General features: G+C 42.2%; 1 protein-coding gene across 2 annotated transcripts; it reads left to right on the top strand.

Annotated features, from left to right (window-relative positions):
* The first annotated feature begins 1,406 nt into the window (after window positions 1–1,406).
* On the top strand, window positions 1,407–25,534 carry nrd1a (nardilysin a (N-arginine dibasic convertase)). Of its 2 annotated transcripts, none has more exons than XM_080512934.1 (32): window positions 1,407–1,459; window positions 2,016–2,250; window positions 2,788–3,022; window positions 3,925–4,006; window positions 5,261–5,414; window positions 5,876–5,949; window positions 6,153–6,248; window positions 6,459–6,581; window positions 8,864–8,921; window positions 9,590–9,663; window positions 9,943–10,012; window positions 10,297–10,374; window positions 12,038–12,158; window positions 15,100–15,158; window positions 15,507–15,561; window positions 15,660–15,764; window positions 16,187–16,310; window positions 16,666–16,752; window positions 19,253–19,372; window positions 19,481–19,532; window positions 19,848–19,998; window positions 20,137–20,264; window positions 20,432–20,594; window positions 20,754–20,785; window positions 21,058–21,196; window positions 21,281–21,328; window positions 21,407–21,459; window positions 22,309–22,392; window positions 22,633–22,723; window positions 22,930–23,046; window positions 24,261–24,350; window positions 24,426–25,534. In XM_080512934.1, the coding sequence occupies exons 2-32, from the start codon at window positions 2,051–2,053 to the stop codon at window positions 24,651–24,653; spliced, it is 3,291 nt and encodes a 1,096-aa protein (XP_080369060.1). In that variant the 5' UTR covers window positions 1,407–1,459; window positions 2,016–2,050; the 3' UTR covers window positions 24,654–25,534. The 2 variants fall into 2 exon arrangements, with proteins under 2 accessions (XP_080369060.1, XP_080369059.1); XM_080512933.1 differs by having other exon boundaries at window positions 1,434–1,459; window positions 1,901–2,250.
* The last annotated feature ends 2,433 nt before the right edge of the window (window positions 25,535–27,967 follow it).

The following is a 27,967-nucleotide window of genomic DNA, read 5'->3' on the forward strand; positions in this document are numbered from 1 at the left end:
AAAAAAACACACACAAAAAAAACCCCTCTTATTAAAGTGGCAGGTTTGTGCTTTCACTTCTGTCTGTCAGGAGAATCAGTGTTCTTACGCTTGTGTTAATATTAATACGACTGAGCCAATATTTGTTCAGTGATTATATCCTGAGCTGTATTTTAAGTGGAGTGAAGGTATTGGTGTTAACACTGTTGCATCTCACATGCTGACATAAGTACTGTGAGCTTATCATAAAAGACTAGATGGGAGAGCTCGAAAGGTAGCAGGAGGACGGTGGCGTCATCAGCCCCCGAGAGTCCTAATATCATCTCAGGTGAAGGCTGAACTTGATGAATTAAAGGAGGAGAGGATGCCAAGTGAAGCCATTAGGATACAGGAACTCAGGCGTGTGTCTGGCTCGCCGGTTGTCATGGCTGCGGTGTTTATCACCTCTTTCTGCCGACAGAAGCCCAGGGGCAAATCAGATTGGCTTCAGACAGAGACAGAGAGGGGGAGTGAGAGAGTTGGTGAGTGAGGGGGAGGACATATTGGCACAGTGAAGGGGTGAAATGCCAACACGCTGCTGAGTGACGGCTGAGGAAGAGCATTGGACAAATGTCAAAGTGGCTTATTCATGATAAGATTTAGTTTTTTTAATTCATTTCACAGTGATCTGAGATTTGTGGTATAGCCTGCTTGTCTGTATTATGTGTGTTAAAACTTGAAAGTTAAATTTGCTTTATTTTTATTGATTTATTGTCTTATTGTTTTTCTTTTTGGCATCTGTTATAGTGTTATATAGATATTGAAAATCTGCTGCCTACTTTCATGAACCTTTATGCCTGAAAGCTCTTGAAATCTGACAAACATACCCAGACTAATAGCCCTTAATAGTAATTCTGAGACATCCAAACGTTTGGCCACGCTGAAAAAACTGTAGTAAATGTCTTATATCCCCTGTGGCCTATGCCTGCCATCTAGCGGCCCCTAAACTAATCATTCCTGTCTGAATCCTTCTTCAAGTGCATTAAGAAACGTAAGGGTTTAGAGTTTAATATGAGGTGGTTCCTAAGCGGCTTAGTTGAACAAGGCAGTTCACGCCAGGTTCAACCCTCAATGTTTATTGGCTAAGGAGGTAAAGCGAGACAGAAAACTGTCAATTATGATATTTACCAGTAATGACAAGTCGCCAGTTGGACATTCAATCTAACAGTCATAATCATGAACAGATGGCTGGCAGCTGGTTTCCTCCAGGTGGGATCTTGCTGGCTGTCCTGTCCCTGCAGCCCTCCACAATGTAACCACTCCTGACTCCGGCAGCGCGCACGTGTTCGTCCCCAAACCGCGCCCCCTCACTTCCAGGCAACCAATCAGCGGACGCCTTTAATCGGGTGCTTATCCTCTCGGCCAATCACAGCCCCGCTTGTTGCGGAGTCCCTCGCGTCCACATATTCCGAGGCCCTTGTGCTGTCAGCAGAGAGGAAAGGTAGAGTACATTGTTTCTCAGCGGCTTCCTAAAGTACTTTTCCTCGACACGTACCTGTAATTTATATCGCTAATGCTTAAAATATGTTGACATTAGACATATGGGTTTGAACGCGCAGCGGCTGTTGTTTTCCCCGCTGCTGCTCGAGGCTGCTCGAGGCTGCTCCTGCTTCGTGGTGTGTTTAGCTGTACTTGCAGATGAGAGGTCCACGGTGATCAGGCTGGCTCGCATTTTAGCTGACTTTCGGATGAATAGGGCGAAACCACCAGACAGCCTTTGTGAATAGCTGCATTGTGGTCGCTGTGTGTGTGAGAGAGTGAACCTATAGGCCCGTGTTATAGATAGAAGAGAGAGGGCTGGTTAATCTCGTGTTGTTTTGGTCCCCATTGGCTCGCGAGTTTTCATCTTTGCCACGCTCGTTTTTTTGTTTTTTATTTTCAGCCAGGGGTTTTCATCATTGCTCTGTTTCGGCTGACAAGGTGTGTCGGCGTGCTGAGGAGGAAATTACCGGTGACGGCGAGCTGTCCCGTTGTTTATGGTCGCGCCTTGCTGTCAGCCCGCAGTGCAAAAGTCTCGTCACCTCTGCCGAGGATGCCGCAAACAAGCAAGTCAAGAAACAGCCCCGCGTCCGACTCCTCCGGCTCGGTCCCAGCATGTGCCGCGGCCGCAGACACGGATCCTGAGTCCAGGGAGGAGAACCAGGCTGTGGTGGGCTCGGGGGAAGGAGGAGGAGAAGACAATGTTGGAGACCGTGAGATCATCAAGTCCCCCAGTGACCCCAAACAATACAGGTAAAGAATTCTGCAGCACAACTTGTGAGACCATCCAGCATCCATACCTAGTCCCCAAGTGTCCAAGTCATGCATAATACTCCAGCTCACTTACACGAGTTAACTCTTCAATGTTGTAGTTGTTTCCCAGGCGTTGTTATTAATTACATTTTCCATGCAATGTGATGCATCCCTGGATACTATTTTCTCCATTAGAAATGGGGAAAGTGCTGAGAAAATGACCCAGATCCACTAACCCAGATCCTAAAACGGTATTGAGTGTCTCCTCCAGCTGGATCAGTACAGCATTATTGTAGTGTGATGGGATGATTTCATGCTTTAAGCACACACCAATGCCTTCGGCCTCTGTGGGCCACGGTTGGAAAATTTGCTGTGAAGAAGCGGGGAACAACTGAGTCTCGAAGGGTGAAACATGCAGCCAGGAACGTGATTCTTGATTTACCAGCGCGCACGCACGCAGACACACACACACACACACACACACACACACAAACAATGAAAGCTGTAAAGATCAGTGATGCAACTCTTCTTCTGCAGGTACATTGTGCTAGACAACGGTCTTCGAGCCCTGCTCATCTCAGACTACAGTGGACCAATGGTGTCAGAAGATGACACTTCAGATGGAGAAGGTGAAGATGAGGAGGAGGAAGAGGAAGAGGAGGAGGATGAATCTGGAGACGATTCTGAGGATGAGTCTGGGGAAGATGATGAGCACCAGGGCTGTGATGACGACCAGGAGGGGAAAAAGAAGAAAGGAAATGCAGAGAAACAGGTACTGTGAGGAAAAGTTTTCATCCAAGAAGTCCAGTTATATTTTAGAGGGAAAAGAGTGCTCAAATGGAAAAAACACAAAAATGTAGTCTTCTTCAGATTTATTTGGATTTTATGTCTGTATATAATGTGTGACTGCTTCTTTCCCCTTTTCCAAGAAAACTTATCTTGAAAATATTTGTCAGCTCTTCAACATCACTCTGTGTTTGACAAGCTAATGTTATAAATGTGTGGCATGGTTGGTCCTTCTTGTCTGGAGAGTTGTACTGCAGAAGTCCTTGTGGCCACTGTACTGTCTTGTATATGTGCCATCACTCTATTTCCCTGCTTTCTGTCAGTTTTTAAATGTTGTAAATTGTACATATGGTGTAAGAGTTATTGTCATGAAAAGTATGCCAATCTCTGTAAGAGGGGTTCAAAACATAAAGATAACTATTTTATAACATATCTGTACTTAAAATGTCATTACTTCAGCTATATATTCTTGTAATGTCTTGGCAAATTCCATACGATTGTTACATTTTAGGCATAGTTGGCTTGGTTTTTACTCATTCTTGCCCCATTTGACCCGATTAGACCCATTTAGGTTATCGATGGCAGTTTCATTGTTTTGTAATTGTCATAAACAAGTTGTTCTTCTTGTCTGAAGGATACGTTACTTAAGGAAAAATAACTCAGGAGCACCAGCTACTATTAATGACAGCAGTATAGGACTGCCATTTGTATTTGGGGAGTATATATTACTGTGGCTCATTCAAGCTTTTATAGGAATCCATTCATTGTTAGTTTTTAGTCGTTTTATGGGCTTTGTTGGCAGGCAGACAAACATAATGGACTTGAATTTATGCTTGAAGTGCTTTGCCAAGCTTAAAGACGAAATGACTTGATATCCTGTGTTTTCAGTCTGCTGCCGCTCTGTGTGTGGGTGTGGGCAGCTTCAGTGATCCCGGTGATCTCCCCGGCCTCGCTCACTTTCTGGAACACAGTGAGTAATTAATCACTTTGTTAAAGTGTCCCTCGTCTTTTTGTCTTCATTCCAGTGGTTCGTCCATCCTCAGCTGCCATTTGAACTGTTTTCTTTCACCCAGCCCAATTTTGAATGCTCGCCATGTGTACTTTGTTTTAATTATTTGATGCACCCTATTAGCCTGCGATGTGCAGCTCAGTGTCGGTTAATAATACGTAGACAATTCCCAGAGTACTCCCCCTCCTTGGGCCTGATTTATCTACAGTGAGGCTACAGGGGGAAAAAAAGAAAAAAGCTTTTGGGCTTCTTCCGACCCACTTTTCATCCTGTTCATTGTGCATCTCAGTCGTCACCTGTGTTCACCCATAAATAGGTTTTCGGTCTGTGGGAGACAAGCTCTGGTGCCGTGGTTTTGAGCTGGTGGCTTTTGGTGTGGAGTCTGCATGTTCACTTTGTGCCCTGCTTTGAATGTTCGGTCATTTGGACACTGAAATGCATATTGTTTGTGATTAGTCAGTCTTTTGTTTGTCTTGTGATGGCCTGGTGAGCCACTCAGGATGTGGCTCATTGTTACCTTCGAGAAGCTCCAGCTCCTTGCAACAATAACTTGGTAATGGAGGTATAAATGAGAGCTGAATGAATAAACGCTGAGCTGCAGGCTGATGGAATGATGCAAGACTTTGAAGTTCAAGTCTGAATAATTGATTTACTTCTAACCAAATGATATATATTAACATGCCCAACGCTCCCTCCCCCCTGGGAGTCTAGGACCTGCTTTTCATGTTGCCTGATTGATATCTCAGCTGTACCTTCGTTTACAAGACGTTTGCTGGGTCCGTCCTAAATTCTGTGTATGTAATACAGCAAGTCTTCCTCCAGGCTAAAGAAGGAAAGAAAAAAGCTCGCACTATATGTCAACGGTTTTCTGAACTGCTGATGATATAAACGGGGGCTTTGTTGTGTTGTCGTTTCTGCAAACATGATTCTTGAACATTGTTTCGAAATGATTACCCATAGTCCGAAAGCAAAACCTTTCTCATCCCTGTAGTCTGTCGTCAGATCTTTTGCCAAATGTTCCCAGCACGATTTGGAGCAGTTTGTACAACGGCTGTATATCTGATACCAAACTATCAAATCCTGTTGCGGCTGTGCTTGAAATGTGATGCCACAAGAGCTGTGCTTGGCTGGCTGCTATCGTATAGGTTTGTGTGTTTTTTTTTTCTTTCTTAGTAACAGTGCTCTCCTCCTTACTGTTCTTTCATTACATCCCAGTGGTGTTCATGGGCAGTGAGAAGTACCCCTCAGAAAATGGCTTTGATGCCTTTCTCAAGAAGCATGGGGGGAGCGACAACGCCTCCACTGACTGTGAGAGGACAATCTTCCAGTTTGACGTCCAGCGGAAGAGCTTCAAAGAGGCTCTTGACAGGTGAGGATTTTTCTGAGGGTTTTTGTTTTTGGAGCAGTCACCTTTTAAGAGTCGAACTTCTGAAGGACTATAAGGTTTATGGATAAATAAAAACCGTAAAAACACATTGCTAAGAAACATCTTTGTGTTGATACAGGTGCACCAGCCATTTGTCAGTGTATTTCTACATTTACATTGTGACTCGTAGCTGGACTTGGTAAACTTCGTAAAGATGGGGTAATATTTCAACAAACTATACCATCAAAAAAGTGACATTCAGAGATTGCTGTTGGACCTGACACACGATGTGTACTGATAAGCTCTAACAAATATAGCGCGCTTTATCAGCTGCCCCCCCCTGCTCTTGTCTGTGATGTGTATCAGTCTACATCTGATTGTTTCTGTCTGACCTGTGCTCTGTCAGTCTGCCTGCCAGGTATGTGGTCTCTGATTATGCCCCGTCTGTTCTGTCATCCTTTCAGATGGGCGCAGTTCTTCATCTGCCCCCTGATGATTCGAGACGCCATTGACAGGGAGGTGGAGGCCGTTGACAGTGGTAGGTCCTGGTACCTTTGTGCGCGAGTCCTCTATTCAGAAAGCTTGAATATTAGCAGTTCCATCCGGAGTTAAATGTTCTGTTGGCTGCATTGCTCATCATTTTTTTTTCAAGTAACTGTTTTGCTCACCATTGATCCTCTCCTTTTTTTCTTTCTTATCTGCCGTCTTACCTTTTTCCCTTTCTCTCCTTCTGCCTGCCAGAGTACCAGCTGGCTAAGCCATCTGACTCCCATAGGAAGGAGATGCTGTTTGGCAGTCTGGCCAAACCTGGACACCCTATGGGCAAGTTCTGCTGGGGTGAGTTGGTAAACACAACCGCTGGGACACATATTACACACCGGGCCTCCTTGGGGTATGTTCAGCAATCACAAACGGGAGCAGTGAAACCAGCACTGATTTTCTTTCCTTGCTCATGTCCCTATAATTCTTAGACCTTTTTTTTTTTTCCCTTTCTCTGCTATGTTTTATAATTGAGCTCAAATTGATGTTCACTTGTGTCAACAACAGGAAATGCACAGACTCTGAAGCAGGAGCCCAAGAAGCAAAAGATCAATGTGTATAAGCGTCTGCGAGCATTTTGGAAGAAGCACTACTCGGCCCACTACATGACTCTGACTGTGCAGTCAAAAGGTCAGGAGACTCCATCTCATTTATTAATAATGGGAATTTTTGCTGATTAGCTGTCTGACAGAAATGTAATTGATTTCTATAATTTCATACGCCAAAATAAACTAATTAATTGAAAAAGCAATCTGTAGATTAATCAAAAATTAAAACTATCATGAGCTCTAATAAGGCTCCACTTCATCTGTGTTCAGCCAACCGTAGATAATCATCCTCAAATCAGCTCAAATTGCTGTATTACTCCAAAACAAAGTTGGAGACAAAATACCAACACATTTTCAGGGTTTTCACAGAAAATATCACACAGTTAATTAACTACAACACACAAGTAAAACGATGACAAGTGTTGACATTTTGTGCTGGGAAATATCATCCTCGTGATACAGCTTAGTTATTGGCCCTCTGTTTAAGCCCGAGTTTTTCTTGTTGCAGCTCAGTACAGACTGTCTTCCAAATATCAAGCTGTGTAGCGCGATGCAGGAGCATTACAGAGAGCACTAATCGCGGTGAAACAACATGTTCAGTACATTCCAGGCAGTTCAGGTATTAAGATACAAATGGAAGAGAAAAAGGGAACAACTCAGAAAATTGTGTCGCTTTTGATTATTTGAAAACGTTCCAGGTAATGCCATCCTTTAACGTATTTACTGCCGTGATGTGCAGGTCTACTCCCGGGGGTAAAAGTGGAAACTCAAGAAGCTGTCACCCAAAGGCTGTTTCTTTTTCTATTAATGTGTCAATGCTGAAGAGAAATTTATCCCCGCAGACTTATATGGAGTCGTTGCAACGTTACGGCCAATAAAAGTGAAGTGAATAACATTAATTATCAGCCAACCTGATAGAAGGCAATATGCATTAGTCAGAAAGTTGACATTTCTTCCTCAACGTGCATGTGTTGGGAGTAGAAAAATAACCGAGTACTTGAGCGAGATGGATAAACTGATCTAAATGACTGAGTCAGAGCATATCAAAAACTGCAGCTCTTGTGAGGGTTTACCAATATGCAGTGGTCAATAATCTATCAAAGCGTTTAACAGTTGACATTGTAACAGGAGCCAAATGTTGAAGTGATGCTTTTGGGGAATGAAGACTCCTCTGTGCGGTCCAGGCAAAAAGATGAGCTGCTGTAGGTGGAAATTGCTGCGAAAGGTCAGCATAAACATGATGTTATGCGTGTGGTCACAATATTATGGCTCATGGGTGTATGGATGCCAGCAGCCCCTTTAAAGAGCCGATGAGAGCTTTCATTCCTAGATCAAGCGTGTGTTTTGTCAGACGTGAGCAGGGTGAGCTGAACTGTTGTCGGCATGCAGTTGGTCAAACCAGATTAAATGCACATTTTCATTAAGGTGACTCTGTCATGTTGTCAGTGATTTATGGTGTCTACGTTGTTGAAGACCAGCACGGGGCACATTAATTCAGAGAGGCGGCCTGCGTATCACACAATGCACTTTGCAGTGTTTAGCACGCTTTATGTAGAATAATGATGAATTTTAGTAAAACAATTTTCGGGAATTTTAAGACGGCTAAAAACTACACTGAAATATGTTATTCACCCTTTAATAGTTGATTTATTGAATCTCTCTGTCTTGTCTGAAGTCAGAATTTTGCATCGTATTTTCAATGGTCTGCTTGGTAAAATAGAACAAGAAACTGCTTTTAGAGCTGTTTTTGATTTTGCAACACCTGTGGCCACTCTATTTTCAAAGAATGTTTTTTTTAGAAACCTAAAACCATTTCAGGTTACGCATTGGCCATTTAGACTTTAGCTCACTTTGCATTTGCTTTGAAAATTGTGTACTGGTACAGTGTAACATCAGATCATATGCATGGTGTAGTTACTAGGAACTTGTTTGCACAATTTCAAATCATTAAAAAAAAAAAAAGACTTGGTTAAATGTTGAATTAGGTAATACTTTGTTTGGTGAATGCAGAGCAGATGCTGAATACATGCATGCAAGCGAAGTCTGCTGCTGGTTTGAAAGCAAAAGAAAAGGAGTAAGAGCCCAGCATTAGTCAACAGTTTTCTGACCTTGCAGAAGTTAACACAGAAAAGCTGCATTACCCTGTACTGTAAAATGGCAGGATGTAATACTGTTTTGTGGTTCTTTTTTTTTTTTTTTAAATGAGCATGACTGAGTTTAAAATGGGCTAAAACGTGTCATGGATGCGATCATTAAAGATTTATTACCACTACTTTAATGAATCACAATTCCTGGAGAAAAGAGAAATATTAGTTTTTAAGACGCACTCAAACCTTATCCTCCTTCATTCTGCATGTCCTTCAGAGAAGCTGGACACTCTGGAAAAGTGGGTGAGAGAGATCTTCAGCAAGGTGCCGAACAAGTGAGTATCGGAGAAGTGGCTCTCGGTCAGTGCGATGACGTGCCGGCGTTATAGATTGGGTCTCAATATCCTTTGCTCAAATGTAAATGTCAAGCCTTCTTCCATCTCTTTCTCAGCGCTCTTTATTTCAGACATTTTTTTTTTATTTATTTATTTTTTTCAAAGTGATGCACCTGAAAGGGTTCACTTCTCCTGAAAGCTGAGCTAAATCTGTTTTCTTGCAGAGCCCCTCTCCTGCTCGCTTTATGACTCACCGCCGCTCTTCCTTGGAGAATCAACATGCATGTCACTTCTACATGAAACCCGCACAACCTCGAGTTTCTTTTTTCAGGCTACCTTTTCAATTAAAAGATTACATGTTCCTCAGTGGGCTGATGAAATTCCTCACATCTCTGCTTATAAAATCACTTAACTGTTTTTCGCTCCTTCAGATGAGCCGAAGGAATTTTCGTCTGGCTCTGAATAAATGAAAATATTTGACTTCTATTTCTGTGAAAATGTAAAGCATAACTGAAGACCGTCATCTTCTTATAGCATTTCCTATAAACTCTGAATAAAAAAAACTTTTTTTTAGCCCCCCCCCTCCCCACACTGAAAATGGCTGTTCTACTCAGTCATGCCTATATCTACAGCTTTTGAATCCTATAATTCTGTTTTTGTGTCTGCAGTGGTCTTCCGAAGCCAGATTTCTCTGACATGCTGGATCCCTTCGACACACCTGCCTTCTGCAAGCTTTACAGAGGTACTAATTCACTCGTTCTGCATATTTTCAGTTCCCATCCTCTACATGCGAACCTCTCCAGATGTGTCGGGTTTACCTTTGCTGTGAACACAGTTAATACAAAACGATGAGTAATCAACGAGATATACAGAAGTGTGCTTTTGCTTCACACTAAAAAGTGTTGTGTGTTTTTCCCCAAGACTTTTTAAGAAAACCATACAGATGTTTTCTGATTGGTGACAGCAGTATCAGATCTTTAAAGAATTTTAAGCAATCCTGTAATTCTTTCTGTCTTTGCAGTTGTTCCTGTGCGGAAAGTTCATGCCTTGAATATCACTTGGGCTCTTCCTCCTCAGGAGAAATACTACAGGTGAGGTTACATGCAGCAATAACACTGCAGACGTTGTGAGGCACATAAATAAAGAATCACACGATTCACAGCAGACCTCGATTTTCCCTCACTTGAGAGAAATTGCATCAAATGTCTTTGTTTATCTTCTTTTTCATGCCCCTGTCTCCGTCCTGGAGAGTGATGCCTCTTCATATAAACATAGAATTAGACCAGCCAAAAGAAACCGTACTTTACCCTGATTGTGGATGGATTGCGTCAATGTTTTTGTTTCCTATTTTTGTGTCCTTCCCTCCTCTTTTCAGAGTGAAGCCTCTCCACTACATCTCGTGGCTGATTGGCCATGAAGGCACAGGAAGCATCCTCTCGGTGCTTCGGAAGAAGTGAGTGTTATTGCTTCTGTCGGTTTGTTTTTCCTGATATGAGGGCCCTCCAAAACCCAATTAAAAGCTCTTCAATTTACTTGGTATACATGAGCTTTTTCTGTCTGTGTGCGAGCCCTGGATGTTTGAGCCCAATCTTCAGACTATAAACTTTTCTGTCGCTCTTGACAATGCGGTTCATCGATTCTCTTCTGTGGATGTGGTTGTACAAATGTTTTTCAGCCCCTTGTTGTTAAGTGGAAAAGTGATTTACCAAACCTTGTCTCGCCCCACAATGCCAAGAGCCCATCCAGCACTCCCTTTACCATCACTTCCACTTGTGGGATTTGATCGAATATTCCTGTTCACTGTGAGTGCTGTTTTCAATTGTTGATAAATGACAACAGTGGAATTTGAGTGTGCTCAGTCTCAATCCCCGATCAAAACAAACGGCCGAGGCAGTGTTGGTGGTTTTTATTGACTTCAGACAGTCCAGACATCAAAGGCCAAGAGGCAAGGATTTGAAAATGGGCAGTTGTTGTCCCCCATGTTAAATCAGGGGAATTGTCTCAGCCTGTGCCCATCACGCACATTACAGATCAGATGCTTCAAAATGTCCATGGGAACACGTCTGTAGGTTTTTGCACATTGACCAAGTCCATAATAATGTGTTTCCAGGACAGCTTGAAGACTCCCAGACAGTTAACACTCTTGGTCTGAGCCGTTGGTGAATATTTCTGCAGGTGTGATAATGCACTCCAGACTCTTTGAGCCAACTTTAGTTTAGTGTTCGTCATTACGCAATCACTCGGGTCTTTACACCAATAAATGCAGCAAAAAACTCAAATACAGAATAGATTGAGGCTCAGTTCACAGCAACGGCAGAACTACATTTATAATTGGTAAATTGTCTCAATCCAGGAAATATGAAATGATTTGTTTTTTTCGACTTACTTTATTGCACATATTTGAATATAGGCAATATTTTCTATTGCACTCTGGGAATCTGTTCTCAAAGGACTGTAGAATATATAAATGGTTGCAGGGTGCCATAGTGGTTGAACACCTTTGTCTTGCAGCAGAACGCCTGGTTCAACTCCCCGCTTGGGATCATTCCTTGTGGCATTGGCATGTTCTCCTTAATTTTTACTGGGCACATTGATTTGCTCCCAGATTCCAAAATTGTGTGAGATGTGATTTAGTGACTATAAAGTGTCTTTAGGTGTGCCGTGTGAATGTGCTTTTCTTTTGTTTCCCCCCGTGGAAGACAGTTTTTAATAAATCTGCTGCTCATTGTCATCTTGCATGATGTCTACCTCCCTGTGACCCTGAGTGGATTGCTTGGCAGATGGCTGGGTGGTAAATTAATTTCGGACAGTGGTTAAGGGGTGTGCCTCACTGCAGTAACCTGATTCGAACCTGCTCGGTGATGGGTATATTTTGCATGGAGTTTCTCTATGCCTGCATGGGTTTATCCCACAATCCGTATACATGCTTTTTAGATTATTTTCTGACTGTGTCGCCCCGCCGTGTGTACTTGGTTGTCTGTGTGTTAGCCCTGCCATATGCCTGGTCTTTGCTGGGATAAGCTCCAGCCCCCCCCCCCCCCCCCCCCACGAGTCTGGATAAAGTGTTTAGACTTAGAAGATGGCTGAACTGTGTGTGTGTGTTCACGTCTGTGTAGGTGCTGGGCCCTGGCATTGTTCGGAGGAAACAGTGAAACTGGCTTTGATCAAAACACCACCTACTCCATCTTCTCAATCTCCATCACCCTCACTGACGAGGGTTTCCAAAACTTCTACCAGGTAAAGAAGCCTCTTTTCTTTCTTTCTTTCTTTCTGCTCATTTAGATTAAATCAAGACGTGTACCACTGAACTCAGTCGTTCATCTCTGCCTTTGCAGCTGATCATTTGGCATCAGTTGGTGAAAAGTCATGTTGTTATTCTTCGTTATCAGTTGCTAAGACAACCACAGACACAGTGTTTGATCTATCAGCAGTACTGTTTTCTATTCCTAAGTAGCAAATAAGGGGAAAAAAAAGAAATCCTTTTGTCAATAAACTTGATGGCTGCTGTGTAAATGTTATAACGGCTTTGAGGATGTCATCCCATCAATTCAGACATTTTGGGGGATTAAAGTCTGAAATGCTGTAGATTTGAGTAATTGCGAGGACAACAGAGTACTGTTTGTAGTCATTTCGCTAGGCTGTCGCTTTCATGAGTAATCATATTATCATTATTAGAGACATAATTTTGCTGTTCTTAAAATGTGCTTTTTAAATAAATTGACTGGAGGGACCATCAGACTCCAGGTGGATGACACTAGATATTATTATGCTGATGTACAAATTGCAGTGTGCCACTGGTTCATTAGAGATATTTATTCTGTTGTGCCTTCTTCTCCTATTAGACACACAGCAAGACGGCTAAGTTGTGCCTGGAACAAAACAAAAAAAAACTGCATTTCAGAAAAAGGCTCCCACGCAAAGCTACCTTTGTACAGTGGGTCGGCTTTGCAAGGAGCTTTGTAGTTTTGAGCTCATTGTGCTGAAAGGAAAGAAAACTATATCGCACAGATAGCAATGTGAGAAAATCACAGCATCTCAATTGTATTGCATACATGTTAAAGTGAAATGGGACAGCGGCGCAGATTCGAAAGCCACTTTTTGCTCAGTTTTAGCTTACAACCGGGGTTTTCAGTGTGTGGGAGGATGAGCCCCCCCCGACCCCCCAGAGAGCTTGAGCCACATTGCCACAATGGGGAAAAACCTCAGGCTTTAGAGCAGAGTCTGCAGGCTGAGTTTCCTGGCTTTGTTGAAAGTTGACAAAAATCCACCTCCCAGCACATCAGATGCTCACTCTTCCACATGCGTTACCATCCTGCATGTCTAACTTCTGCACACCACCAGCATGAAATGGGAGGGGATGCCGCACGACTGGTACACTGTTTTACGGGGAGCACATTTTGCTGCAAACATTTTGTAATCTTTGGTGGTTGCCTGGCAGCTGAACCGAGCCGAGAAACGGGTCTCCCTATAAACAAGATATAATGTGGTAATTAGTGAGACCGAAGTGTTTCCAGTCCTAATGCTTGCTAAGCTAATTGGCTGCTTGTTGTAGCCCTATTCTTGGTGCACTGTCACGAGAGCGATATTGATCTCCTCTGTAACTCCCAGCGCAAAAAGCAGACGCATAGCCCAAAATGTCAAGGCATCTCTTTAAAATGCCAGCGCTTTCCCCCTGAAAAACCAAGGAACACAATGATCCCTCAAACGTTTGAGATTTACCTCTGAGAGAGATGGAAAATATACCTCTCAAATAGTTCTTCATTGTGGAACATGGTGGCCTCAATAGTATTCCGTTCATGGCAGTAATGGAATTCATGCCTCTAATGTATCTGCAGCTGAAGCTCCTTTTGTTCACCTAATAGCGAGCACTTTTAAAGTACAGGTGATGTTTTAGTTTAAATGCGTGAATCCTTAAACGTGGGAGAATTAAGGCGCACATCTCTGCTTGTTGAGGACGTACATTATTCCAGCTGGCTGCCGTAAGGGCGTCTCTTAATGTATGAAGCACCTTCGAGTTTGCCGTCTACTTAACCTCATAAGACCTGCCAATCCATTTGGTGTCCGCTGTGGAAGACATAATTGTCAAACTCCAGACGAGTCGAGCACCATCCGAGCAAACTAAATGAGTCGTATTGTGTTGCGAAGGGGACATGCTTGGATTTCTTGTGACGCCTGAGCTGTGGGGCTGCGATTAAAGTGAAAGAAGTCGGTCTTTAAACTGAAATTCAAAAACGATTTCACATTTTACAGCTGCAAATTGGGCATGATTTATTAATATTTTTTTTTCAGCTGCTTTTAATTGAGTTCTTTCTTTAATTTAGTACTTAATCCAGTCTGTTTAAATGGCATAAATATGCAATAAGCTTGTGTCTTTCAAATTACACAGTAACGGAGGGAGCTTCAAAGGGGTGGGGCGCCATCCCCTCGTCTCGGAGGTGGCGAATTCACATCGGCCCGTTCACGTTTATGTTTATATCACAAATCTGGGAGTTGCTGCTTATAGCCTACACACAAAATGTTAGTAATTGGAACATTTTTATTTTGTTTCCCAGCAATAAATGCTATACCATTTTAATGGCTGATCATTTGTTATGTGAATGGTGCCGCATCTCTGAGGATAATGCTTTTACTGGATGAGCAGAAAGCTAAAAATGTGGAAAAACATTGAAAAGAACATCCAAATCATTGCCAATATTTTAACCATTATAAAGGCAAAATAATCAGTAATAATTCGTATTGTTCCTGTGATACCATGATTGTCACCATGGATACAACATATTAATCGGTAGCAGGGACCAGCAATTAACTAGGATCATAGTTTGAGTCAGAAACTAATTGTTTTGTGATTTTGTTAAAGCATTTCAGTCATTTTAAAGATTTTGGTTTTAAAACCAGAAAGCATGGCATTCAATCATTATTGATTTTCGATTATCTTTTGAATCATCCTCATAGGATTGAGGAGAAATTACAGCTATCTGTGCTTAAATGTAAGGCAGAAAGGCAATCAGGAATATAAATACTCAAATGAATTCATATACTTGACGAATCTACTAAAATACAGTCATAAAACACTCATTTGTGTTTCTTACCCCCTTCGACTTGAACTGAAATGTCTGTTTTCAAAGCAATTCTACTTTGGGTCACACAAGGGTGATCTTGTTGTTTTTGTTTATTTCAGGTGACTCAGCTGGTGTTCCAATACCTGAAGATGTTACAGACACTCGGACCGCAACAAAGGCAAAGTCTCACTCTCGTATACACACAACAGCATCCCCAGACAACATAATGGCGGCAGATTAAGCTGAGAAAAGACCATCTCTGAAAAAAAAAAAAATCAAAGATGCTTAAAATGTTGTTAGTCTGGTTTTGCGGTACAGAAGGAAGCTGTATAAACAGCAAAACACAGAATAGTGTTAGGCCGATAGGTTTCGGCCGCTATTTGATCGTTTATTTAATTATAACCTTATTATTTTTGTTTGCGCTCTGCTCCCTAATTTGGGCTAATGATAATTGGCGCTTTGGCATTGAAGCGTTTGTCTGGGGTGGATGAAGGTGATTACTCCGTCTGTCTGTTTACACTCTCAGAATATATGAAGAGATTCAGAGGATCGAAGCGAATGAGTTTCACTATCAGGAGCAGGTGAGAATACAAACATCCCCAAGCTACAGCAATTTAGTGAGACGGCGAAGGGTGAAAACTCTGTTTGATTTTTTTTTTTTTTTTTTTTCCCCCGTCAGATTGACCCTATAGAGTATGCGGAGGACATCTGCGAAAACATGCAGCTTTTCCCTAAAGAAGACTTCCTGACGGGAGATCAGCTGATGTTTGAGTTCAGTCCAGAAGTAAGTAGTTCAGTATTTGTGGGAATAAATCACTCGCAGGATTTTCTTCCCCTTTTTTTAAAAGAAAAATAGATAATGTTAATTAAACGGGCCACTCCAAATGCTAAAGTTGTTTCTTTGCAAACACATTTCTTCTGCCAAAAATATACCGTTCTTAGAATTACGGTCCCGTTTGATGATGGCGAACGTCGTCTTGCATCAAAAGTTACAGTCTAATTATGGCTTTGTTTATTTTCTGATGACAAGAACTTCTGTTGTGTTTTTCTGCATCTTCTTGTGACTGACAGTAAAAAATTGTTCTCATAAACAAGCAATTTAGACACAAAGAAAGAAATGCACTTTCTTTGTCTCCTGCTCTTATTTTCCTTTTTTTCCCCCCCCTGCAAACTTGACTTGAGTTGACTGTGTCTGTGTGTGACTAGGTGATCAGTGCTGCTCTGTCCCTCCTCACCCCCGAGAAAGCCAACCTGATGCTGTTGTCACCAGAACATGAGGGCCAGTGTCCCCTCAGGGAGAAGTGGTTTGGCACACAATACAGCATGGAAGGTGTGTATGTGTGTGTGTGTGTGTTTGTTTACTGTCAGTGTAACAGTTCCTCCTTACAATGTCGGCATTCAGTGAATACATTGTCTTTTTTTTTTCCCTTGTGTGGTGATATTCAGCCTGATATAATGCAGAGCCAGCAGCAGAAATGCCAGCATTTATCTCTGTCTTTTAGATAGCGAACAATAGTGTTAGAACAGCATTTGAATAAAAGAAAGGGGGGGGGGGGGGGGAAACTGTACAAAAGTAATATTACATTTTTTTTGTCGACTTAAAGCGTGAAGGTCATTCAGTTCGAAATATGAATCAGGTGAGCAAATGTTTTCACTGTCCTAATAGATGTTTAACCTTCACACAGACATTCAGCAGGAGTGGATGGAGCGGTGGGCAGGGGACCTCGAGCTGAACAATGATCTGCACCTCCCCGCGGAGAACAAGTTCATCGGTGGGTGAATAAACTACTTTCTTTGCTGGGTGGGCGCAAATAAGATTAAAAGAGCCGGCTGCTGTGGTACAAAAACTGCTGCAAGTATCCAAAAACTGGTCAATGGAACGATCGCGAACGTGTGTGTGAGGGGTCGTTTGAGACAATATTGAGAATTGCCATTTGCACACGCTATGAAACATGCACACGTATATGTGAAAATGCACGCACACACACACACGTGATACTTTCTCACACATAAAATCCCCCCCCCCCAACAAAAGGCCGAGAAGTGGGAAATCACTGCTTCAGATGAATTGTTCGCCGACATGTTCCACCTGCTTTAAAACAAAACAAACCTTATAATAATACATTTAATTTGAAAACATGTGCCTTTCATGTCACCCAAGGTCACTTTACATTACATGATAAAACCACAGGAGCAAAGTATCATCCAGAGTGCAACAGATTGAGGGTGGTCGTGGTGGAGAGGGAGCTGTCCTTTAAAAATAAAAAAAAGTTAATTATTTATATCACTTAATGCAAATTTAGAAGTGCGTGAGCAGGAGAGTTTTCAGTGTTTGGTGTGACCACCCTTATCTTTAAAGCACATCAGTTTCTCTCTCCACATTGACAGTTTCTTTTTTGATCATTTTGTCTCATGTAAACTCAACTCGGTCTCGATTAAGTTGAGATCAGGGCTCTGGGGGGCGACACGGTCACCTCCAGAACTACTTGTTCTTCTTTACACTGTGTGTCTGTCTGCCAGTATTTTTCCTCCGCTGCAGAATAAATTTGGACCCAGTCCAAAGATTACTTACTGGTATTATACGATAGATACCCCAGTCTCTAAGTCTAATTCACACAGTACTGTACATAACAGACTCTGGCATGTGTACAGAAAGCAGGTTCAGCGCTAGAAAAATACTGGAAGTTACTGATATCGTAAAAGTTTTACATAAATGTTCTGGCAATCTCATAGTTCATGTCCTGCAGAGATATATTTTGCATTTCAAAAGTGCACAGCGTCATTCCGACTGAGTTTTATTCATCCAGACTTGGGTTTGACAACAAAGGAAGCAGAGAAAGATGATGCAAACCTGACAGTTGTGTGATGGGACTCCTAATTTTGTCTTTGTTGCTGTACCTTTCTATAGCTCGACTGAGTTTACGTGAGGGAAATTGGGGATTCCAAACTGTTTAGGATCCTTTCATGTCAAAACTCCACTGACTTTCAGAAAGAGACTTTTAAGTAACTTGAATATTATTGTTAATAATGCTGGTTGTGAGGCCGGTCCGACTGCCTGCAACCGGACACGTTTCCTTATGTTATAGCATCATATTCTCTTTTGCAGACAGGACGCCTGTACTTCTCACAATGCAGCTCAACCACTAGCACCTTGTTGTTAGATTCTTGCTTTTTATTGTTATCGCATTTGTGTTCTTTGCCTGGAGCCTTTAGCCTTTAGCTAAATAGCAGCTGGTCGCAGAGGTCTGTTGATCTCACGTCTTTGTAACTGTGCACTCAGATTGTCTGTCAGCCTCAAGCTTCAGACTCAACTGACATCAGTCAAGGCATTTTGTCAGATTCCCGTGATATTTACCAGATCCCACGTATGCAGGCTAACCTAACAAACTACAATGTGTAAAATCAACCACTTTGAAGACAGTTGTCCAGTTTACATCTCAATCAATCAGACTTTATTGTTTCATACTGATGAATGGAAAGGATGAAATATTAATATATCAAGGTAAAACTTTTTTTTTTTTTTATCAACACAGAACAAATGAAAAATACAAACGGATGTAGTATGAAAGAAATGATGCAAAGAAACCAAAATAGGATGGACTGAAAGTAGCAGTCAATTAATTTAAATAATAAATTGAATACTAAGCTGAAGAGGTGCTGACATATTGATTAATGTTTGGTAAAATTTCCAAGTTGCTCCAGGCAGTTTAGTCATGTAATTCAAGTTTTCAACTTCAAAATAAAACATTCAGTCACTCAAACAAACTGCAGTGGGAGTCGTTAAAGCGGGAACGGGTTAAAGTCTAGACAGCCATGCACACACAGGCAGAACGTGCAAACCCTGCGCGGAAAAGACCAGTGATAATCTCCGAGGCAAGAACGCCGTTACAGAACCAGGCATTAATAAAAATAAATAAAACCTTAGCTTGATTTACTGCCAGCTAAAGCTTCCTGTTTCAAAAATCACCCCACAGATGCAGTTGGCTAAAGTGAGAATAATTTTAAAGGCCATGTTTCTTGAGAAAGTACAACACTGTGTTCTTATAAACTTTGCAAAGTGACTAACACACACAGCCAGCCCTGCTATAGTTGGCGACTTCATTATTGGCCCAAGGGTTGCTAAATCATTTATTATTTTTTTGTGGGGGGGACAACATCTCACTTTGTGTTGACAAGCCGCTGCACATATCGGGTTGTTGAAATTCGCCCATTATTTATGAAAGTGTACCGAGTGGAACAATGCTGATTTAATGTTTGTGGGGATTTGTGCAGCCACCGACTTCACCCTGCAGCCCTCTGACTGCCCAGACACAGACTTCCCAGTCCGGATCGCCGACAGCGACAGAGGCTGCCTGTGGTACAAGAAGGACAACAAATTCAAAATTCCTAAAGGTTAGACTTGTCCGCCTGCGCGGATTACTATGCAAATGAATTTTCAAAGGGATGTCGGATGCTATTTGGCAAATGTTGACACCGATTTGTCCTCTTTTCCTGCTGCAGCGTACATCAGGTTTCACATCATATCTCCAGTAATCCAACAATCTGCTAAGAAGTGAGTTCAGGCTCAGATATGACCTTGTGGAAGTAGTATTTGTGTTATTCTTTTACTTTGAATGTTCTTTGTGATCTTTTTTTGTTACTCTTCTCTCTAATTATGTTTTTGTGCTTTTCATTACTTTAATCCTAGTCACTTGTTTTGCTTTTATCTTTTTCTCCCTCTTGCTTCTATCCCTGCCCTATATATTTTTTTTCCCCACTCCTCTGTGTCTCTTCTGCTGCCTCGTTTATCCTCCTTCCCCCTCCTCTGTGTGGCCTTTCTCATTTCATATCTTCTTTTTAACCTTCCCTCCTTGTTGTTGCCCTCCAGCGTGGTCCTGTTTGACCTGCTGGTCAACATCCTGGGCCACAACCTGGCAGAGCCAGCGTATGAGGCTGAAGTGGCCCAGCTGGAGTATAAGCTGGTGGCCGGTGAGCACGGCCTGGTCATCAAGGTTAAAGGGTTCAACCACAAGCTGCCAGTGAGTGAACTCGTCTGCAGAAGCCTCGCGCACGCACACAGACACACGCATACGCGCCCGCGTAAAGCCACAAATTGATTGCTACAGTGGCCCCCTGCTCGCGGTTGGCTCATTTGTCGACCACATTTCTCTCCGCAGTTGCTTTTCCACCTGATCGTTGACCACCTGGCTGATTTCTCAGCCTCACCTGGCGTCTTCAGCATGTTCGCAGAGCAGCTCAAAAAAACATATTTCAACATCCTGATCAAGCCTGATAAACTCAGCAAGTGAGTCTTTATCCTTCCGTTGTCTTTTGTCTTTGCCATGTGAGTCATTACCAAGTCTATGTTGCCTTCTAGTGGTGAAATATGTGAGAACCCAACTCATAATTTTTCCTTTTTTTTTTTTTTCTTCTTTTGCTTGGCCATTCATCTTGCGCCACTGTTTTTCTCAGGGATGTTCGTCTGTTGATCTTGGAGCACTCTCGCTGGTCCATGGTGGAGAAGTACGAGGCTCTCGCAGCCGGTCTGACTATTGAAGAGCTGATGGAGTTCAGCCGAAGCTTCAGAGCTGAGCTTTATGCTGAAGGTCTTGTTCAAGGGAACTTCAACAGTGCAGTGAGTGGACAGACGAGCAGATTAACCCTATTACCAATGATGTTTGCTCATGTGCATATTAGCCAAGTTTGTCTGACATTGCCCTTTTGTTTCGGCTGATTTCCTCTCCACACTTTCTCATTAGCATTTATTGTTTTGTTGTTCTATTTTTCTCCCCAGGAATCGATGCAGTTCCTGCAGTATGTCACAGAGTAAGTCGGCTATTACTCTGAATGCACCTCCTAATGAGATCCCCAAAAATATACAATGGAATGAATTTACTTGCCACCGTACTCTGTAATTTGCATCAGCGTTAGTTGTTTCGGTCTGCTTCCCCTTTACCCTTCTGCACTCGCGCTTTTATTCATTTATGCTCTCCCATCAAACTTTCACTTTTAGTCTCTGCTGCTCCTTCTCACCTCGTTCTCACCTGTTTCACTCCCTTTTCAATCCTCCCATCTGCCCTTCGAATCGCTTCGGCCAGTAAGTTGCAGTTCTCCAAGCTGCCAACGGAGGTGCCAGTGATGTTCAGAGTGGTCGAGCTGCCTCCGAAACACCACATGTGTAAGGTCAAATCACTGAACAAAGGAGACGCCAACTCTGAGGTCACAGTCTATTACCAGGTACGTATGACTCTGCCACGCTGAATCCTGTGATACTGGATTGTAGATTGTATTGTTTGCTTCAACTCTAGTCTCCTTTTGTAGTCCGGACCGAAAGCTCTAAGAGAGCACACACTAATGGAGCTGCTGGTGGTGAGAATTTCAACATCTTTTTCCCTATTTTGCACGTTAATCTTTCCATGTTTTACACAGTTGTATATTTTGTCATAGATGCACATGGATGAACCTTGCTTCGATTTCCTCAGGACAAAGGAGACCCTGGGGTGAGTGTCACTGTTTACATTATTCTATATAAAATTTTGTCACTTCCGGAGTAAAACTCAACTAAAAGCGAACCCATTATCGGTGCCCATTGAGCTTACAGTAGCTGCCTTCAGATTGTTACAATTAATGTTATGCTAAAGTTCTGCTGAACAAGTGATAATTTATGGTTCATCTAATGTATAGTCAATCTTGTTTTCATTATTTCACTGCTCCTTCTGATTGAACGCCAGGTTAAGTCTCTACTTTGAGGAAGAGCATCCAACTTCACAGCTAGTCTCCGGTGCAAATTCCAGTGATTTGTATATATCGAGCCAGCCACAGTCAAATAGATGCATACTTTTATGTATTGTGCTGTATGAGTGACGGTCCTTGGAACGATTAACGACTTTTATTGTAAGGGTGCAGGATTATTAAAGTAACCCTGGTACATTCTGCCATCTTAATGCTGTGTTTCCACGCCTCCTTTTAATAAAAAGAAACTATAGCTTCTCCTACTTTATATGCAAATCAAAGACATAACTGGAGATGCTCCTTGTTACTGCCTACATCTTTCTCTTTCTTTCCTCATTATTTCACTTGCAGAAGAACACATTTTTTTTTCTTTTTTTTTTTTCCCCAAGTGTCTGAAATGTGTGAACGAGTAAGGCTTAATCCCCGACGTAACTGCTCCAATAATACAGGAACAATGCTTTTAACATTTGAATTAAAATCCTATACCTTCCAGACGGGGGTTATTGTCGAGTGCAAAGCGGCGTGCAAAGCAAATGTCATGCTCTTTTTAGTCAGGTAATTTTGTCTGTTCTCTCCCTCTAATCCTCGCTGTCTCTTTTCCATGTCTCCCGCTGCAGATACCACGTCTACCCCACCTGCAGAAACACCTCCGGCGTTCTGGGTTTCTCTGTCACCGTGGAAACACAAGCCACCAAGTTCAAGTGAGTGTGCATCACAATCGTAACCTTTAATTCGCCCAAAGCAAGATACGATTTATCTTTGCCGCTTCCCCCCTCCCAAAAAAAACCAAGGCATAATCCATCACGCTGCTCACCCAAACCCGAGCTACAATTTATCTGTGTGGTCCTCGAAAGAGAAGCGAGCACAACTGATAAATGACGAAAGGAATCAAACGCACCCCCACAGCCTTTAATATATCTCTTACCTCTCGTCTCTCTCAGTACGGAGCTGGTGGAGTTAAAGATTGAAGAATTCTTGGCTTCATTCGGGGAAAAGCTAAACGCATTGACAGAGGAGGCCTTTACCACGCAGGTTTGTATGCGTTTCATTTTGTGTACTTTACGTTGTGTTATTTGTGTGTTGTTGCCATAAAAAGTTATAAATGTATCACCCAAAAAGTTTCTCAAGCAACAGGAGTTTCTTTGTACACTGTTGAAGAATTTGTTAGGGTCTAAAACCTGCTGTCAGTGGAAAATAATGGTGTGTGTGTGTGTGTGTGTGTGTGTGTGTGTGTACAGGTGACCGCTTTAGTGAAGCTGAAAGAGTGTGAGGACACACACCTCGGGGAAGAGGTGGACAGGAACTGGGCTGAGGTGGCCACACAACAGTTTGTGTTTGACAGACTCAACAGAGAGGTAAGGACAAATTCTCACACACACACACACACTAAATACACTCGCGTACATAGACATACAGACACATTTTGTGCTTGCATGATTTCATAGGACTTTGCATTGACTTGCATTCATTTCTGGAGGACTTGCATTCAAGCGTAACGTGCACATACCAACCAATGCTCATCTTATTCTTGAATAAATGCAGACGTCTACAAACTGGACTTTGTCTCAATGATCATTGATTTTCATTCATGCCCTGCAGAATGCTAATATATATAATCCCAATCTAACATTTTTTAGGGCAAACCTGAAAGGATGCCTTTGTGTCAAACTGTTGCCTTCTATCTGACGACAACCTGATTTTTGTATGAAAACCTATTTTGTGTCCAACCACATTGTTGTGGTGTTGTACTCATCCACACACACTCCCACATGGACAGATTATTTCTGTTTAAAATGAAGGAATTCCATATTCCTCAACTTCTCTCGACTTCACAGCAAATACCAAAACCAGACATGAACACGAGTTTTAAAAGCCGTTTTTGCAGAGGTTTTTTTTTTCTTTTCTTTTTCATGCCGCAGAAAATCATTTAGCTTTTCTTGCTCTTGATTCCGCCTAATCATCAAAACACAGTATGTTAGAGTAGACTTCAGTTAATGCTGGAGGGAACATTTGATTTTTTGCACAGTTGTCAAAATAATGAGGCCAAGTCAGAACCTGCGATATAAAAGAAAAGGGAAGATGCAGGATTAGAAGCGCAGTGGCTTCTCACCAGCGTCTCCTAACAGAAAGCACCAGAGAGCAGAGGACAGACTGGGGCAGGTTCGAAAAGCCTGTAATTGGTGTCATCAAGGGTTTTTATATCCTTGTTATTGCTCCTCTTATTAAGGCAACATCTCAGGATTTATTGCACCAGCTTGGAGGCACGACGTGATGATAAGGTAGCTGTTGATTTTAATAGTTTACGCTCAAGATAAATGAGGGATTATTTAAAAACAAATGGCCTTGCTACACACATCTTGGTCTGTTTTGAATCACTTTTTAAGAGAAATATGTGATAAATAAATACGATATGCAGTCAGACTGAATGTCAATAAATGCAAAGGTGTGAATTAATGAGAATGGCGTGAAACGCATGATTGAATATATGTTCTGCATGCATTTATTGACTCTTTGGGCTAAACTACATTGTGTTCACTCTGGTCTTATTGATTTGTTTCTGTGTGTTCAGATTGAGGCTCTGAAGCAGATGACCAAAGCTGAGCTCATTTCCTGGTTCCAAGATCACCGTGGAGAAAACAGCCGAAAACTCAGCGTTCACGTAAGCAAACGCTTTCAATCTTACTTTTGTGCCGCGCCTCCGGCACCTCTATAAATTCCCCTCTGTCCTCCGAAGGTGGTGGGGTTCGGTGCAGAAGAGAACGACAAGGAGGGCGGGGGGAAAAAGCAGGAAGGAGGAGAAGAAGGCAAAGCGGAGGAGAAGAGCGGCTCAACCTACGGCGAAGTGTCCAAACTCACTTTCCTTCCCGCCTCACCGAAGATGGCGGGCGCCACCGCCATCATGGACATCCCCAGTTTCACTGCCGCCCTCCCCCTCTTCCCCTACCACAAGATACTCGAGTAAACCTGTGCCCCAGCTGAGACAAACCGACGGCTGAGCTTTGCCACGTTCAGGGACGCTGCCTCATTAGAGATGCGGGCACTTAATATGTGGTGAAGCAAGGTTGAAAAAAGCCCCGGCTCCTCTCTGGACCTGGATTCTGTCTCGGGGGCTTCGCCGTAGGTTTTATCCACACTGTGTGCATAAGCAAAAAGCCTTGGAGTGATGATAGAGGTTTCTTTTAGCTAAGTGATAATGTATTCTGCTTTCTTCACACTCAATTATTTTATATCCTTCGACACAGAGAGAGTGGGAGCGCTCCATCTCTCCCCCCCCCCCCCCCCCCCCCCCATCTCCACCCCACATTGACTGAAAATCTTTGAATCAAATTCTCATTTGTTTGGCTCGCTGAGCTCTGCTGTTATTACAGCAGTGAATCTCTGTCTTTTATGCGGTTTACGTGGGAGCCCAGATGGAGTTTAATCCCATTTAAACAGACAAATTAACTGTGAAAACGCCGCGTGTTCGGGACTCCAGATGTGTGAATTTGAGTGATTGTCTGCTACTGTTTGAGGCATGGCTGAATCGTGCCGCAATATGAAACTCTGCAAAGAAATAAATCGGTCAGTGGTGATTAAATAAATGACGCTATTTAAGTCATCATTATAGTAACTACTGAGGTATTTATAGCAGTAAAAATAAAATGTCATCTTCCAGCTTATTCTAAATGTGGGAATAGTATCCACCTACACTATTCTGACATTTAGCTCACCGCTTTTCTATAAATGCTCTTTCTATTGGCACGCCTTCAGATTTATTTTGGCATCACATTAAACAACACAAAGGGCAGAAACAGTCAAGCATCGCTGGAATCCACTGTATGACAAACAACAAGGTCATTTAAAAGTCAAGTGTTTGCGTGGCGGTGACTCAGTATGGTGTAAATTATACGACTTTTTAAAATTATGTGGAAATGATGATTTACTCGCAGGCTCTCTCCTCCTCTCTCCCTGAAGAAAAGGTTGTTGTAGTCGATAGATTGTGTCGGCTTGTGGTTGGCGACACTGTGCACTATTGAATGTAATTAAAAACTAATCGGGAGCGCTGCCCAGCCAAGCGTGTTAACAAAATTGACTAATATACCCACAGGGACGTCTTTCACTGAGGTAAATTCTTCCCCGCCAGTAACCTTGCACATCACACACACCATGCTACCTGTGCAGGCTGCAGACACACACACAATAAGACTCATGTCCACTGGATGGGCTATCAAGTTACTGCAGGTTGTATTTTTAAGGAAACAATTAAAAATTATTTTAAATTAGTGGGCAAACTAATTTATTTTTTTCCTTTAAGGGAAACAAAGTTTTAAAAAGGAAAAATGAATGGACATGCCTGGAACAAGGTGGACAAGAACTCCTGCATCACAGCGAGTGGATCCAAAAATCCTGGCTTGGGTTCTCGTTTGTTTGTTTGCACGTTCTTCCAATGTGGGCATTTCCTCTGGGTATTGGTGTGAACTGATGTCAATGTACACGAGTGATTGTCCCTCAGTGATGGACTGGCAACCTGTTCAAGCTGGATATAGAAAATGGATTGACACATTTATTTTAGCTTTGTTATTGTAGCTACTATTTACTTTTTTTTTCTACCTCAAAAGATGTTGGTGGGTTCAAATCATAAAGGGCAACATACTTAAGTCTTATCAGAATTTGCTGTCATTCTTTTTACAGAAGCACAACGAAATTAAAAATAGCAGATCTCATTAAAAAAAAAAAAAGTGGAAAGATAATTGGTGCGAATAACAAAATCAAAAATCTGTAAAACTGCAAAAATAAATAGAACAGTGCAAGTCTTTAAAAAAGAAAGGGGCTCTCCTGAGGCAGTGGGAGTTGTAGATTTCTTCCAGGGATGGGAGAGGGGAGCCAATCGGTCTCTGGGCGGTGGTGATGGAGCCTCTGGAACCTCTGGAGCCTCTTCCTGTCCGCTGTGGTGCAGCTGGTGAACCACAGCGAGATGCCACAGCTCGGCGCCGACTACACCGAGCAGCGGTAGAAGAAGCGCAACAAGAGCTCCGGTTCCGAGTCGTTCTTCCTGAGGATCCTCGGGAAGTCCAGTCTCTGTCGTGCCTTCTTCAGGATTGTGGAGGGTTAAGGGTATAAACGTGCAGTTGAGCCACTCTGGGCAGTGAAAACAAGATGTAATAAATACATCGTAACTGTTGTGTTGCAATCTGAAGGAAAAACAAAGTTTCTCCTTCCTGCGTTGTACGCATTTTGGTCCGTATTGCTTCCCTGCAGGTTTGTTTTAGAATGATTGTTAAATGATATCCAGGCATCGCAGTGTGACAGTGGTTAGTACTGTTGAGTCACAGCAAGAAGGATTCCAATTCCAACCTCCTGGCCAAATTAGCTTTTTAGGGTTGAGTTTAGTGTTTTGTCCCACAATCCAAATACATACTTCTTGGATTACTTTTAATTCCTTGTCAGTGAGGATGGATGTATGTGTGTTTGCCCTGTCGGGTTAACATTCTCAACTCCCTGATCTGAGTTGGTGATGAAGTGAAGATAGATTACAATGGATGTTTAAACTTGCCATTGAGCTCAGACATGTGTATGCCCATATTCTGTTGCTTTTTCTTTGTTTTTGTTTTTGTTTTGTTTTTTAAATCTCATATCGAGCTACGTTACACTATGCTACATTATTCAGATTGCAATAATAACACATATTTATACAGTGTACAATCAACAAAGGAAGTGTTATAAGTAGTTAACATTAATAATAAAACAATTTTAGAAACTTAATTCTTGCCTCGGGGCAAATTCTCAGCACTTTTAAAATAGTAGTTCTATATTTGCCAGGTGCAGCAAAATATTGCGCACATTAATGCAGCAGCTATAATCCCATAGTATCCATTATTGAAAGCTCCTGTGTGAGTGCTTTTTACTTTTGCTTCTTCCAGAATGTTTTTATTAAGATGGTGCGAGACGATGTTTGATGTCTTGTGCAGAATAAAGTAATGATTTATAATAATAAAAAAAAAAAAAGAAGCAAAATAATATAAGAGTATGTTGCTGTAATGATACAATGTGGGATTTATTTGACAAGTCCTGGGTATATGGTTGCAAGACGCTGCACTGTACAGCCCCACTGAGAATTCTTGGTGATGACAAACAGATCTAATTAGCTTTCACTTTATTGTGATCTGAGCTGTGTCTCCCCGGTAGATCAGCTGCATTAATCTCCTCTTTGGAGAATACAGGATATTAAGCATAGGATACTTGTCCTACATAACACCAAACCAGAGATACTACAGCTGTGACAGGCCAAATACAAAA

This window comes from Blennius ocellaris (genome assembly GCF_963422515.1).
Source record: "Blennius ocellaris genome assembly, chromosome: 17".
Lineage (NCBI taxonomy): Eukaryota > Metazoa > Chordata > Actinopteri > Blenniiformes > Blenniidae > Blennius > Blennius ocellaris.